Here is a 12,360-nt window from a genome sequence, read left to right as displayed (position 1 = left end):
CAAAAAACAGCAACAAATAAATGACATGATTAAAAAGGTGAGGAATAGAATAGACTTGTATGTACATATAAACATGATATTCATCACCAGAAAACAATCGTTTCCTCCAAATGGTTCGTCGTCTGTACAGCAGCCATTTTAGGACTTGTCACACTGAGCTCGTCTGGCTCCGAGGTCGTAAATCTTTTAAAGGGTGCATCTTCCCAGTGTTTTATTTTCCAATTTCTAGTGCAGAGTGTTTTAGATACTGGACATCGTCTTGTATTGTAAAATTGTAATTGATTATATTGTCTTAGTTACAGCAGTGGTGATATCTCAGTAAGTAAACCTGCTGTTGTGTAGTAAACCATCCACATCTACAGCAAAGTCAATAATATAGAGATTAAAACGTAACTTGTTTCCTTTGAATATGAGTGAGTTTGATCACAGTCTGAACTGTGGACCTGGTGGAAGAAACGCCTGCATCTTACAAAGGCTGCTGCTTTATTTAATTCAGTTTATAAAAGCCAATAAAGACCCCAGACACAATTTGAAGTTTGGCTTTGTCTGATATTTCCCTGGAAAGAGTGATGATTACAGCCAAGAGCCCGTTTGTCTGTCAGCAGCTTTCTTTTAATTTAAAGGTTTTGGAATGGCACTGATGGGAAATAACCTCGTACAAAAATGAATGATGTGCTGCTTCTTCACTCAGCGTGAAATATCTGCGTGCGTTTGTGTGTTTTCCTCAGAACCAACTCCACACTTTCAACGACGTCTGCAACAACGAGTCGCTGGTGTCCGACACAGAAACGTAAGCTCGTCCATCGAGTCAGTCATTTATGAAACGCTGTTAGCTTTCACAGGTGGTGCATTCACAAACACACACTCCTGTCAGCTCTGTTCACACCTGTCGGGTTAACAAGAAGCAGATTCACATCCAGTGTCACAGCACTCACATCCTGCAACATGACATGCTGAAGTTTTCTGCTCTGATGTTTCTAAACACTGAATTCTGTCCTGTTTGGATCCTCCAGGTCCATCGCCAAGGAACTAGCTGACTGGCTGATCCACAACAATGTGGTGGAGCACATATTCGGACCAAATTTGCACATTGAGGTGAGACACATGATCCTGTGACTGTAAACAAATGCGCTCTTTATAACCAAAACTAACACATTTCTCTTGTTGTTATATTAATTATAATGCAGTTTCTCCACCCTGCCTGTTTCTTGACTATAACTGTGAAACACTGGAGAGTGTAGATCGATTTGTTTTCTCCATGCACTGCTGATTTCCGTGTGTGTGTGTTTTCCAGATCATTAAACAGTGCCAAGTGATCCTGAACTTCTTGGCTGCAGAGGGCCGACTCAGCACGCAGCATGTGGACTGTATTTGGGCTGCAGCTCAGGTGAGACGGGACAGATTTACACCTGAGCGTACGCAGCTTTATCTCATCCCGAGAACTGTTTACAGGGTTCGTACGGGTGCTTGAAATCCTTGAAAGTGCTTGAATTTAACTCTGTGTCTTGGCAACATTGGGATCAGACTGGATAATTTTCTTATTACAAGGAGAAATAAAATCAGTGTGTGTGTGTGTCATCACACATGCAGCCTGGTAGCAATAGAGAAGGATGGCTGAGGAGAAGGTGAATTTGATGCAATTTGGACTGATGACACGTTCAATATTAAACTTTGATGAATAAGCGAACAGTGTATAAAAGTTTATGTCAAAAAAGAAAATTACAGGCTGCTCTCAGGTCTCTTTGTCCCAGTGCAAGTGTACCTGAAGAACGCTGAGTGGTTTCCCTTTTTATGGATAAAACTTTGTGTTCTCCTTTAATTTCTAAAGTTTTTGCTATTATGAAACATCATTTTACAGGGTTCGTACGGGTGCTTGAAATCCTTGAAAGTGCTTGAATTTCAATGTTGTGTTTTCAAGGTGTTAAAAGTGCTTGGATTGTAGTTTAAGTGCTTGAAAGTGCTTGACATTATAACTCTGTGTCTTTTACAAAATTGGGATCAGACTGGATAATTAATTTCTGAAGTTTTTGCTATTATAGAATATAATTTTAGATGTTTACAGCATAATACAACGTACATAATTGTGATAAAAAGTGAAGAAAAAAATCACAAGTATAGGGACTTGATAAGCTTTGGCTTCTCCCGCTTTTCCCTTTCGGCCATGTGTGTTGTATTATTTGAACAATGATGAAATGTGATGCTTATGAATTGACATGTCCGAAACAAACAACATAAATAAAAAAAATAAATAAATAAAAAATATTCCTTTAGATACGCATTTTACCCCAGCAGTAAGGTGCTGGAAAATCTTAAAAATGACCCTTAAAAGTGCTTGAAAAATGTGTACGAACCCTGTTTTAGATGTTGACAGCGTAATACAATGTACATGATTGTGATAAAAAGTGAAAAAAATAATATGTATTTTACCCCAGCGATAAGTGCTGGAAAATTTGGTAAATGACCCTTAAAGGTGCTTGAAAAGTGCTTGAATTTGACTTTATTTACTTTATATTTATTTGCAGATCAGGGCATTTTGTGTTTTTCTCTTTGGAATCTGGGTTGTAAACTTTATTCTGTGATCTAAGAATATTGTCTGCAGGCCATCAGATGTGTGCCAGTCAATGATGAACTCATGAAATCTTGAACTCTGCTCTCTGTTTGGTGTTTTAGCTGAAACACTGTAGCCGTTACATCCACGACCTTTTCCCCTCGCTCATCAAAAACCTGGACCCAGTGCCTCTTCGCCACGTCCTCAACCTGGTGTCAGGCCTGCACCCCAGCGCCCACACCGAGCAGGTACACACACACACACACACACAGAGCCTCGTATTACTGTAAACACACTGTGATCTCCAGCAGGCTGTTGTATTACATGCTTGTGTGTCTCCCTCCCTCCTCAGACACTGTACCTGGCCTCCATGCTGATCAAGGCTCTGTGGAACAACGCCCTGGCAGCCAAAGCCCAGCTCTCCAAGCAGAGCTCCTTCGCCTCCCTTCTCAACACTAACATCCCCATGGGCAACAAGAAAGGTCAGTCCGGATGCACGTTCGGCAAATCAACACGGATGAACAGAAAATGTCAGAGCTGCATTTTAGATGTTTCTGCAACCGACTAACAAACGGCAGGATATTTATTCATGGAGAAAACGTTGTCAAACCACAGTGTAGAAATATTAAACTCACAAATGTCCTGCAGGATCAAAATGAAACTGTATGTTAGTAGTTTTGCATCCCTGACTACAGTAGTTCTGCTCAAAACTGGTGGAAATGTCAAACTTGTTCAAGAGCAAATTCCCTGGAAAAGGGGAAACAGGAAAGTTCTCAGTCTGGGTTCTGGTTCTGAGTCCGTCTTCCTGTCTGGTCTCAGGTTCACCGGCCGCTAGTCCGGACAGCAGCGACAACAGCGACACTCAACACAGCGGAGGCAGCGACATGGAGATGGACGACCAGATGATGACTGGAAGCAAGAGGAGCCAGCAGAGGCTGTCGGACACGGAGGTACACACACACACACACACACACACACTCACACACACACACACACACACACACACACACACGCACACACACACACACACACACACGCTGGTTTGGATCCTGGACTCCCGGCTGTTTTGATTTCTTTTGCTTACATTTCATTCCACGGCAGATGTAGCTTCACAGACTCTTTGAGCTCCTGATGGACACGTGGAATCTATGATTTTAAACATGAAAGCAGCTGCTGTGACTTTGAGATTATGAGTTTGCAAAGTTTCTGAAGTTACCAGACGTGTCGAACTGAACTTGTGGAGAAATAAAATGATGCCTATTGAGTCTTAAAGGGAAACCTCAGTCATCTTGTCCTCCTCCTGATGATATAAAGTCAGCTAAACAGAGTTTCAGCATTCTGCTAAACAGCTGAAGTTTGGGTTTTAAAATAAAGTAAAACACATGAAGCATGTCGTGCGCTCTGTCTTTGTGCCATGAGACATTTTTAACTGATCAGAAAGTTTAACCTGTGCTCTCACCTCTGGCTGCGACATGGAAGGGTTTAAATACTCTTTTTGTCTGTTGTGTCTCTGCCGCTCCTCAGGAGTCGATGCAGGGCAGCTCCGATGAGACGGCCAACAGTGTGGAGGAAGGCAGCAGCGGGCCGGGCAGCAGCAGCGGCCGAAGCGAGGCCTCCAGCAACGAGGCCGCCTCCAGCAGAGCCAGCCAATCAGCCGGGAGCCCCGGCAGCGAGATGCACTCTGACGACATGGCGGACAGCGAAGCCTTAAAGGAGGAGGAGGAGGACGATGAGGAGGAAGACGATGAGGAGGACGATGATGACGATGAAGAGGACGAAGACGAGGGGAACAGGTCGGCTGCTGAGGGCGGGCAGCAGAAGGAGCCCAGGGAGCAGACGGAGTCGAGGAAGAGGAAGGCTGGGGAGGCGCTCGGTGAGGGGCCGAGCCAGGGGGCGGGACCTAGTGGTACAGGGGGCGGGGCCAAGTCCAAGGTTCTCCCCTTCAACCCAGAGACTTCTGCTGTCATGGTTACAGCTGCATCAACGTCGTTGGAGGGCCGGATGAGGATGTTAGACGCCTGCTCTGCCTCGTCGTCTGCTCGGCCCGATGGGACGGAGCCCCAGCAGCAGCCGTCAGACATCGGCCCCTCACAGATGGTCCAGGGGCCTCAGGAGCCTTCGTGCCTGCCGCGGCCTGGGGACTTCCTGGGAGAAGCCATGGGCAGTGAGCTCTTCAACTGCCGGCGTTTCATTGGCCCCCAGCACCACCACCATCATCATCATCACCACCATCATCATGAAGGGTAAGGCCACGTACTGCAGCTTTGTCCCTGAATCTGCTCGGGCCGGCACTCACTGTTTAAAATAAACAATACACAATACACAATGAACAATTACTTGAACTGTTATATGCAGCTGTCTGATTGATCTTTATAAAACCCTCCTTCCTCTCTCAGGCCGATGGTGGAGGACATGCTGAGTGCTGACGACGTGAGCTGCAGCAGCTCCCAGGTCAGCGCCAAGTCGGAGAAGAACATGGCCGACTTTGACGGCGAGGAGTCGGGCTGTGAGGAGGAGCTGGTCCAGATCAACTCCCACGCTGAGCTCAGCTCCCACCTCCAGCAGCACCTCCCCAACCTGGCCTCCATCTACCATGAGCACCTGGTCCAAGGTGAGCCACAGCCCGGGCCTCGTAAAGACTGGATTAATCTGATTATTTTGACCCATACAACTTCTTTTTTTGTTGTTGTGTTAAATCATCAATGTTAACCTGATAATGATGTGAGTGCTCTTCTCTCTGCAGGTCCGGCCGTCCATAAGCACCAGTACTCCAGCAGCCACGCTGTGACTGACATCAACCTGGACAACGTCTGTAAGAAGGGCAACACTCTGCTGTGGGACCTGGTTCAGGACGAGGACGCGGTATGACTTCAAACCCTCCAGACCAACTCTAATGTCAGACATATTTATAAGTAGTTTTTAACACACCTACGAACAACAGAACAGCAGGCTGATGTTCGGACTGATCAGCAGTCGGCCTTTAATTTCAGTGTGATGTGTCTTGGCTCTTTGTTTGTTCATCTCTGATTAACAGAGGTTAGTATAACTTTTTTTTATTGGAGGATTTCTATAAAATTATCAGAAATTAAAAGCACCAACAGCTGAGGAAAAGTAAAAGTACCAAAACTAAAAAGATTAAAGAGCTGTTGATCAGAGGTTAATAAGTCAGACTGACCAGCTCTCAGTGTGAACTAATGTTTGTCTGTGTGTTTGTAGATTCATCTGTCTGAGGGTCTGATTAACGAGGCAGAGAAGCTGCTGTGTTCGCTCGTCTGTTGGTTCACCGACCGACAGATCCGAATGCGATTCATCGAAGGTTGCCTCGACAACTTGGCCCACCACAGGTAAAGAGTGACTCTGAAAGCTGTCTGGAGTTCTCACCTGGAAAATATCTATAGTGTCTCTTTTTAGAAGATAATTTTTCTTGGGTCTGAAGTTTGAAAGTAAAAAAAAACACAAGTTACATCTTTTATGATCCATAAAACAGAGAAACAATATTTTGTTTCCGTGTTTATTTCATTCCTTCTTTTCTTTTGTTCTTGTTTTTGACCCTCGTTTTCACGTCTACCTTCAGGTCCGTTGTGGTTTCTTTGCGTCTGCTACCCAAACTTTTCGGCACTTTCCAGCAGTTCGGCTCCAGCTACGACACTCACTGGATCACCATGTAAGGAACATTAATAACCAATATGTCTTATATTCACATTAATGTATTAATGTTTCCTGCACAAACCTCTGCTGGTCTTGAGATGTGAATTGGCTCCTGAACTGTAGCGATGAGGGAGAATCATTCACATGTTTGTACTTTGGTCCTGACGGTGTTTGGTTGGTTCTGTCAGGTGGGCTGAGAAGGAGCTGCACATGATGAAGCTGTTCTTCGACAACCTGCAGCACTACATCCAGGAAGTCCGTGAACACCGGCACAAGTTTGCACTGTAAGTCTGTCAGCCTGCAGCTCAGTCACACACAGTTCTGCTTCAATAAAAAGTGACTCAGAGCTAAAAAAATAACTTACAACTTTTTGTTGCGAGTAGCCTTTAGAGACTCTGTTGTACAGCCTGTGAATGATGAATGAATGAACCCATGTTCCTTATGGTCGCAGGTACAGCCACAGTGCGGAGGTCCAGGTCCGTCTGCAGTTCCTCACCTGCGTCTTCTCCACTCTGGGATCTCCAGACCACTTCAGTAAGGATTGTTTCACACCTGTAGTTTGGTTTGTTCGCTCCACATCAAGAGAAGTTGAACGTTGCAGCATTTTAGTTTTGTTCCAGTTTTCTGTTCTCACAGACTTTTCACAAACAAACGAAGAGGGACGGGTAACTTGTTGATTGGACAGTTTTGCCGATTGTCATCCTGCAGCATGAACATGTTTAATTGGCACTGATCCCAACAAATGATTTATTTTTTTCTGTGAGAAGGAAATCATGGATCATATTGCAGTCGCAGTACCATTGGGATAATTGCAATATGATTTTTTTTTTATCATATTGTGCAGACCTGATTTAAAAAGAAATTACTATGAATATTAGAGTAAAAATCAGCTGGTTTCTCTTGTTGCTGTCGACACATTTCAAGTCTTTAAAAACACGAACGAAGCATCGGCTGCTGTTTGACAAACATGCAGCAGCAGTTTAAAGCGTCTCTGTTGCTCTGAACTGCAAACTCTGTTGTATTTTCCGACAGGAACTGCATTTTGGAAATGAACTCTGAATGAGTGTTTGGTTTTCTCTCGGAGTCTTTGGGGAACGACGCTAAAAAAGAGACCTCATTATGCAACCTGAGCTGCCCCACTGAGAACAATGCTCCCACTGTCTCTGTGTGAGAGGAGAAAATATGACCCGTTTCTTGTAGTATTTCACCAGATTTAACCCGGTTTTATCACCCACGGCGCTCATTCAAGTATTTAGAACGCAAACTGCAAGAAACCAAAAGTCAGACAGTCGGAGTTTGAAACTTAACTTGAGAAGTTTCTCCTGTCTTAACGTTACCCGTTTGAAGTCCAGACTTCCAACAGTAGCTGCATGATTAAAGAAAACGCATGAAAGAGAAATGAGTTTCTCCCACAGTCTGAAGTGATGGAGACTGAGCGGCTGTGTGTGTTTGTGCCTCTCAGGACTGAGTCTGGAGCAGGTGGACATCCTGTGGCACTGCCTGGTGGAGGACGCCGAGTGTTACGACGACGCTCTGCACTGGTTCCTCAATCAGGTCCGCAGCAAGGACCAGCACGCGATGGGCATGGAGACCTACAAACATCTGTTCCTGGAGAAGGTAGAGACGCAGCCAGGAAACACAAACAGAGAAGAGGAATGAGAAGTTTACAGAGTGTCAGACATCAGAAACTCATACTTGGTTACTGTCAGAATCATGAATGCAGGGAAGTGAAAAACCATCGAAACTATGTGAAGCTTTACAGCCTCTAGAAGGTTATAAAACATGTAAATCAAGTCGTGAATTAGCAACTTGCGTGATCAATTTCCTTCCTCAGACGTATTCAGAAAGTCACTCTGACAGGTGGTTTTCAATCTGTCCTTTTTCTAAATATCTGAATGTTTTCTACGAGAGCTGAATGAGCGACGCTGTAGACAGATCACTCGCCTGCTTAAGACGACGTTTGTCCTAAACAAATGAATCCATGATCACAACAAGACAAATAGAAAATGACTCAGAATATATTCAGCGGTTTGATTCCAGTGGATGTTTTCAGGTCAGCCGGAGTGGAAACACACTGAGCCCCGAACAGCAGCTGTGTTGATGTTGCTTTGTTTGTGTGCGTCAGTGTTAATTTAACTTTGTGTGTCTGTAGATGCCTCAGCTGAAGCCAGAGACCATCAGCATGACGGGCCTGAACCTCTTTCAGCACCTCTGTAACTTGGCTCGCCTCGCCACCAGTGCGCTGGACAACGCCTCCAGCTGTGAGGTAAACAGACTCCTCGAATCGATTCCTTCATGTTCAAAACAGTATTTAGAAAACACATTTCTTTTCTCAATAAAGTATTAAAACATGCCGCAGATATGTTGCATGTACTCATCTTACCCTCAGTTAAATCTGAGCAGACGGTAACTCACAGACTTGTTTGTGTGTTTGTGTCTCCAGCTGTGTGGGATGGACCAGCTGTGGGGGATCGCTCTGAGAGCTCAGTCTGCTGATATCAGCCGCGCCGCCATCCAGTACATCAACTCCTACTACATCAACGGTTAGTTTCCCTCCATCATGTGCACTCGGAAGAGTCTCAAAAACCTGCAAAATGCTTAATGTCGATGTTTTCAAGGTTAGAAAGAGGCTTAATTTCAATATAAGTTGGTGTTTCATCGACACAATCACTCACAAACCAAAACATTTTTAGTATTTAAAGTGAAACAATCCCATCAACACGTTTGTTTGATGCCCCTTGGCGTAGGAATGAGCAAGAATCAAACAATCATGGTCAAAAAGTACAATAAAGATTAATTTGAACAGCTGGTAAATAAACACAATGACAGCATGCATTGATTGCTATGGATGTAACGAGTGCTATAAACTTTTATTTATAGGTTTGTGTTGTTGTGTTGTGACAGCTGGTAAGACGGGCCTGGAGAAGGAGCAGGAGTTCATCAGGAAGTGTATGGAGAGTCTGCTGATGGCTTCAGCCAACCTGGAGAAGGACGCCCACTCCAGCCTGACCAGCATCGAGAGGGGGCTGCTCATGCTCAAAACACACCTGGAGGCCTTCCGACGCAGGTACCAATCACTTCCTACTGCATTCATGTAAACAGTGACCGTACAGAAACAGAAACGCACCTCAACAACACGTCGTTTCCTGTCCATGTCAGGTTTGCGTATCACCTGCGGCAGTGGCAGATCGAGGGGACGGGAATCAGCAGCCACCTGAAGGCTCTGAGCGACAAACAGTCTCTTCCACTCAGGATCGTCTGTCAGCCCGCCGGCCTTCCTGACAAGGTGACAGCTTCACATTTGACACAACAAACCACCAACTTCCACTAAGGAACAGTTACTGAGCACAGTTACAGCTGACGTGTAGCTCTGACACTAAAACTTTATGTTGGAGAACTCGAAGTTCATTAATAATTCAACTTGTGAAACCTGGGATTTGATCAGATTCTGAACTAGAGTCAGTGTTTAAGTATTCTACTGTGTGTGTGTCTGCAGATGACCATCGAGATGTACCCCAGCGACCAGGTAGCCGACCTGCGAGCTGAGGTGACCCACTGGTACGAGAACCTGCAGAAGGAGCAGATGAATCAGCAGGCTCAGCTGCAGGAGTTTGGCCAGAGCGGCCGGCAGGCGGGAGACTTCCCAGGTCGGCTCCTACAGATCCTCCCCTCGCTATTGTGTAGTTACAAACGTCTCCAGATCACCTAAACAGCTGACAACAGTACCCTTCATTTGATGCAGATCTCTTACAAGTCCTTCTGAGCGGCTGTGTGAAGTCTGTCTTGTCTCCTGCAGGTGGTTTGATGGGACCAGTCAGGATGATCTCCTCCGGCCACGAGCTGACCACAGACTACGACGAGAAGACGCTGCACGAGCTGGGCTTCAAAGACATGCAGGTGAGAATATTTAGGATATAATATCTTATCTTTAGAGTTTATTTCTTGTCACCGTCGTTTGAAATGGACAGCACAGATGAATCATGGTGTTTGTCTGTCTGATCCCAGATGGTGTTTGTGTCTCTGGGAGCTCCGCGGAGGGAGAGGAAGGGGGAGGGCATCCAGCTGCCGGCCTCCTGCCTGCCTCCTCCTCAGAAGGAGCACATCCCCATGCTGCTGCTCCTCCAGGAGCCACACCTCACTACGCTGTTCGACCTGCTGGAGATGCTGGCCTGCTTCAAACCGCCCAGCCCCAACACCGAGAAGGTCCACGACAACCCTGAGGTGGGTGTGAACACCAGAAGTGCTCACAGATGCAGAGCAACTTGTAATAAAGATGAGAAAGATGGAATAAAATGATTGTATGTGTGTGTCCATGCAGAGTGCACGCTGTGAGGAGCTTCACCTCCACGCAGAGAATCTGTCTCGGCGGGTTTGGGAGCTGCTGATGCTGCTTCCAACGTGTCCCAAGATGCTGCAGGCGTTCCAGAACATCTCTGACGACACGGTCAGTCCACACACTCCACACACAACTGTAATGACTTCCTGGCAGAATATCAGAATGATCAATTCTGGTGTCGGTCCCTCAGAACCAAAAAGAGAAAATATTGCACCAACATCAGAGATCCATTTCTAAACTTCATGTTGATCGAAATTGAATTTGACGTGTTTTTCTGTCATACTTGTTTGTTTGTGTAGAACGGGGAGGGTTTGTGCTGGAAGGAGCTGCTGAGGATTAAAAGCCCCCACAAGCTGCTGTACGCTCTGGAGATCATCGAGGCTCTGGGCAAACCCAACCGCCGCATCCACCGAGAGTCCACTGTGAGGAAACACGCTGAATTGTTCATTATTACGGTTTATAGACTTGAACAACCTTCGAGCTTACGTTTAGACATATGAAGTATTCAAAACATGGAAATACACACATGGACACAATGCATGGACCGTTTTCTCAGACTTCTGTTTGTTTCCAGGGCAGCTACAGCGATCTGTATCCAGACTCTGATGACTCGAGTGAGGATCAGATCGAAAACAGCAAGAACACCTGGAGCTGCAAGGTACGAAGCAGCACATCGTCTGAGAGAGGAGAACCACATTGACCTGTTAAAACCTCTCAAATTTGTTGTTTTTGAAGTAAAGATGAAAATTAAACCACAACATCCAAACACCAGGTGTGAGAGGAAACATTTAGAGTCTGTGTTTTTCTTCCCGTCCTGCAGTTTGTTTCATCTGGAGGTCTGCAGCTGCTCCTGGAGATCTTCAACTCGGGCATCCTGGAGCCCAAAGACCAGGAGTCCTGGACTGTGGTGAGACAGACCAGATCCCCTTCGAGGGAACCGTTCAATGAAAACACATTCTCATAATCTTAGTAGTTTGATCTGCATCTTTCTAAATGAAGAATTGTATCGTGGGATCTTCATGTTTGTGGTCTTCATTGCAGTGGCTGCTCGACTGCCTGGCCTGCCTGCTGAAGCTGATCTGCCAGTTTGCTGTGGACCCTGCAGACCTGGACCTGGCCTACCACGACGTCTTCTCCTGGTCCGGCCTCGCCGACAGCCAACGCAAACGGGCCTGGCCGGGCAAGTCTCGCAAGTCCACCGTGGAGCACGGGAAAGGCCTGCACATCCCTCGGCTGACTGAGGTGAGTGTTCCTCCAGCTGATGGCTGAAGTGATCATCCACCGTCTGGTTCTTCATCATCTGATGTTTGTTTGTTTGTTTGTAGGTGTTCCTCAGCCTCGTTCAGGGGACCAACCTCATCCAGCGTCTGATCAACGTGGCCTACACCTACGACAACCTCGCACACAGGTGATAACATACAGGAGTACCGAACATCTTCATCTGGTGTTTGAAATATAACAAGTTTCATTTATACGTTGACTTTTGTTCAACAGAGTTCTGAAGGCGCAGTCTGACCACAGGTCTCGCCACGAAGGTAAGAACTTAAAAATGATTCTCGTTAACATTTGTCTTTCATTATTTTATATTTCCACACAAAGATAATCACAATATGACCTGAAACAAACACAAACAGACCTGATACAGAGAAAGAAAGCAGTCTCACCGGTCTCTGTTTCTCTCCAGTGACTCACTACTCCATGTGGCTGCTGGTGAGCTGGGCTCACTGCTCGTCCACAGTCAAGTCCAGTCTGGCCGACAGCGACCACCTTCATGACTGGCTGAAGAAGCTCACCCTGCTGGTACCGGAGGTGAGCCCGTCTGAGCCTC

General features: G+C 45.9%; 1 protein-coding gene across 7 annotated transcripts in view; it reads left to right on the top strand.

Annotated features, from left to right (window-relative positions):
• The window catches only part of usp34 (ubiquitin specific peptidase 34), a 51,579-nt gene that overhangs the window by 20,329 nt on the left and 18,890 nt on the right, over positions 1-12,360 (top strand). For 2 of the 7 annotated variants that reach the window (XM_030417518.1, XM_030417499.1), the window contains exons 8-36: positions 729-790; positions 1,014-1,095; positions 1,295-1,387; positions 2,671-2,796; positions 2,901-3,030; positions 3,368-3,498; positions 4,073-4,791; positions 4,945-5,159; positions 5,292-5,410; positions 5,765-5,892; positions 6,123-6,212; positions 6,385-6,480; positions 6,648-6,730; positions 7,659-7,813; positions 8,349-8,462; positions 8,640-8,739; positions 9,101-9,263; positions 9,356-9,482; positions 9,693-9,843; positions 9,993-10,093; positions 10,202-10,417; positions 10,515-10,640; positions 10,832-10,954; positions 11,107-11,190; positions 11,353-11,439; positions 11,574-11,774; positions 11,858-11,940; positions 12,027-12,067; positions 12,217-12,341. In XM_030417518.1, coding sequence (XP_030273378.1) covers positions 729-790; positions 1,014-1,095; positions 1,295-1,387; positions 2,671-2,796; positions 2,901-3,030; positions 3,368-3,498; positions 4,073-4,791; positions 4,945-5,159; positions 5,292-5,410; positions 5,765-5,892; positions 6,123-6,212; positions 6,385-6,480; positions 6,648-6,730; positions 7,659-7,813; positions 8,349-8,462; positions 8,640-8,739; positions 9,101-9,263; positions 9,356-9,482; positions 9,693-9,843; positions 9,993-10,093; positions 10,202-10,417; positions 10,515-10,640; positions 10,832-10,954; positions 11,107-11,190; positions 11,353-11,439; positions 11,574-11,774; positions 11,858-11,940; positions 12,027-12,067; positions 12,217-12,341 — 4,071 coding nt within the window. Of the gene's footprint in view, positions 1-728; positions 791-1,013; positions 1,096-1,294; positions 1,388-2,670; positions 2,797-2,900; positions 3,031-3,367; positions 3,499-4,072; positions 4,792-4,944; positions 5,160-5,291; positions 5,411-5,764; positions 5,893-6,122; positions 6,213-6,384; positions 6,481-6,647; positions 6,731-7,658; positions 7,814-8,348; positions 8,463-8,639; positions 8,740-9,076; positions 9,264-9,355; positions 9,483-9,692; positions 9,877-9,992; positions 10,094-10,201; positions 10,418-10,514; positions 10,641-10,831; positions 10,955-11,106; positions 11,191-11,352; positions 11,440-11,573; positions 11,775-11,857; positions 11,941-12,026; positions 12,068-12,216; positions 12,342-12,360 lie in introns of all 7 variants that reach the window. The other 5 variants (XM_030417509.1, XM_030417477.1, XM_030417488.1 and 2 more) reach the window with 3 other exon arrangements.

Source organism: Sparus aurata, chromosome 1 (genome assembly GCF_900880675.1).
Source record: "Sparus aurata chromosome 1, fSpaAur1.1, whole genome shotgun sequence".
Classification (NCBI taxonomy): Eukaryota; Metazoa; Chordata; class Actinopteri; order Spariformes; family Sparidae; genus Sparus; species Sparus aurata.
This window is presented reverse-complemented; position numbering and strand designations above follow the sequence as displayed.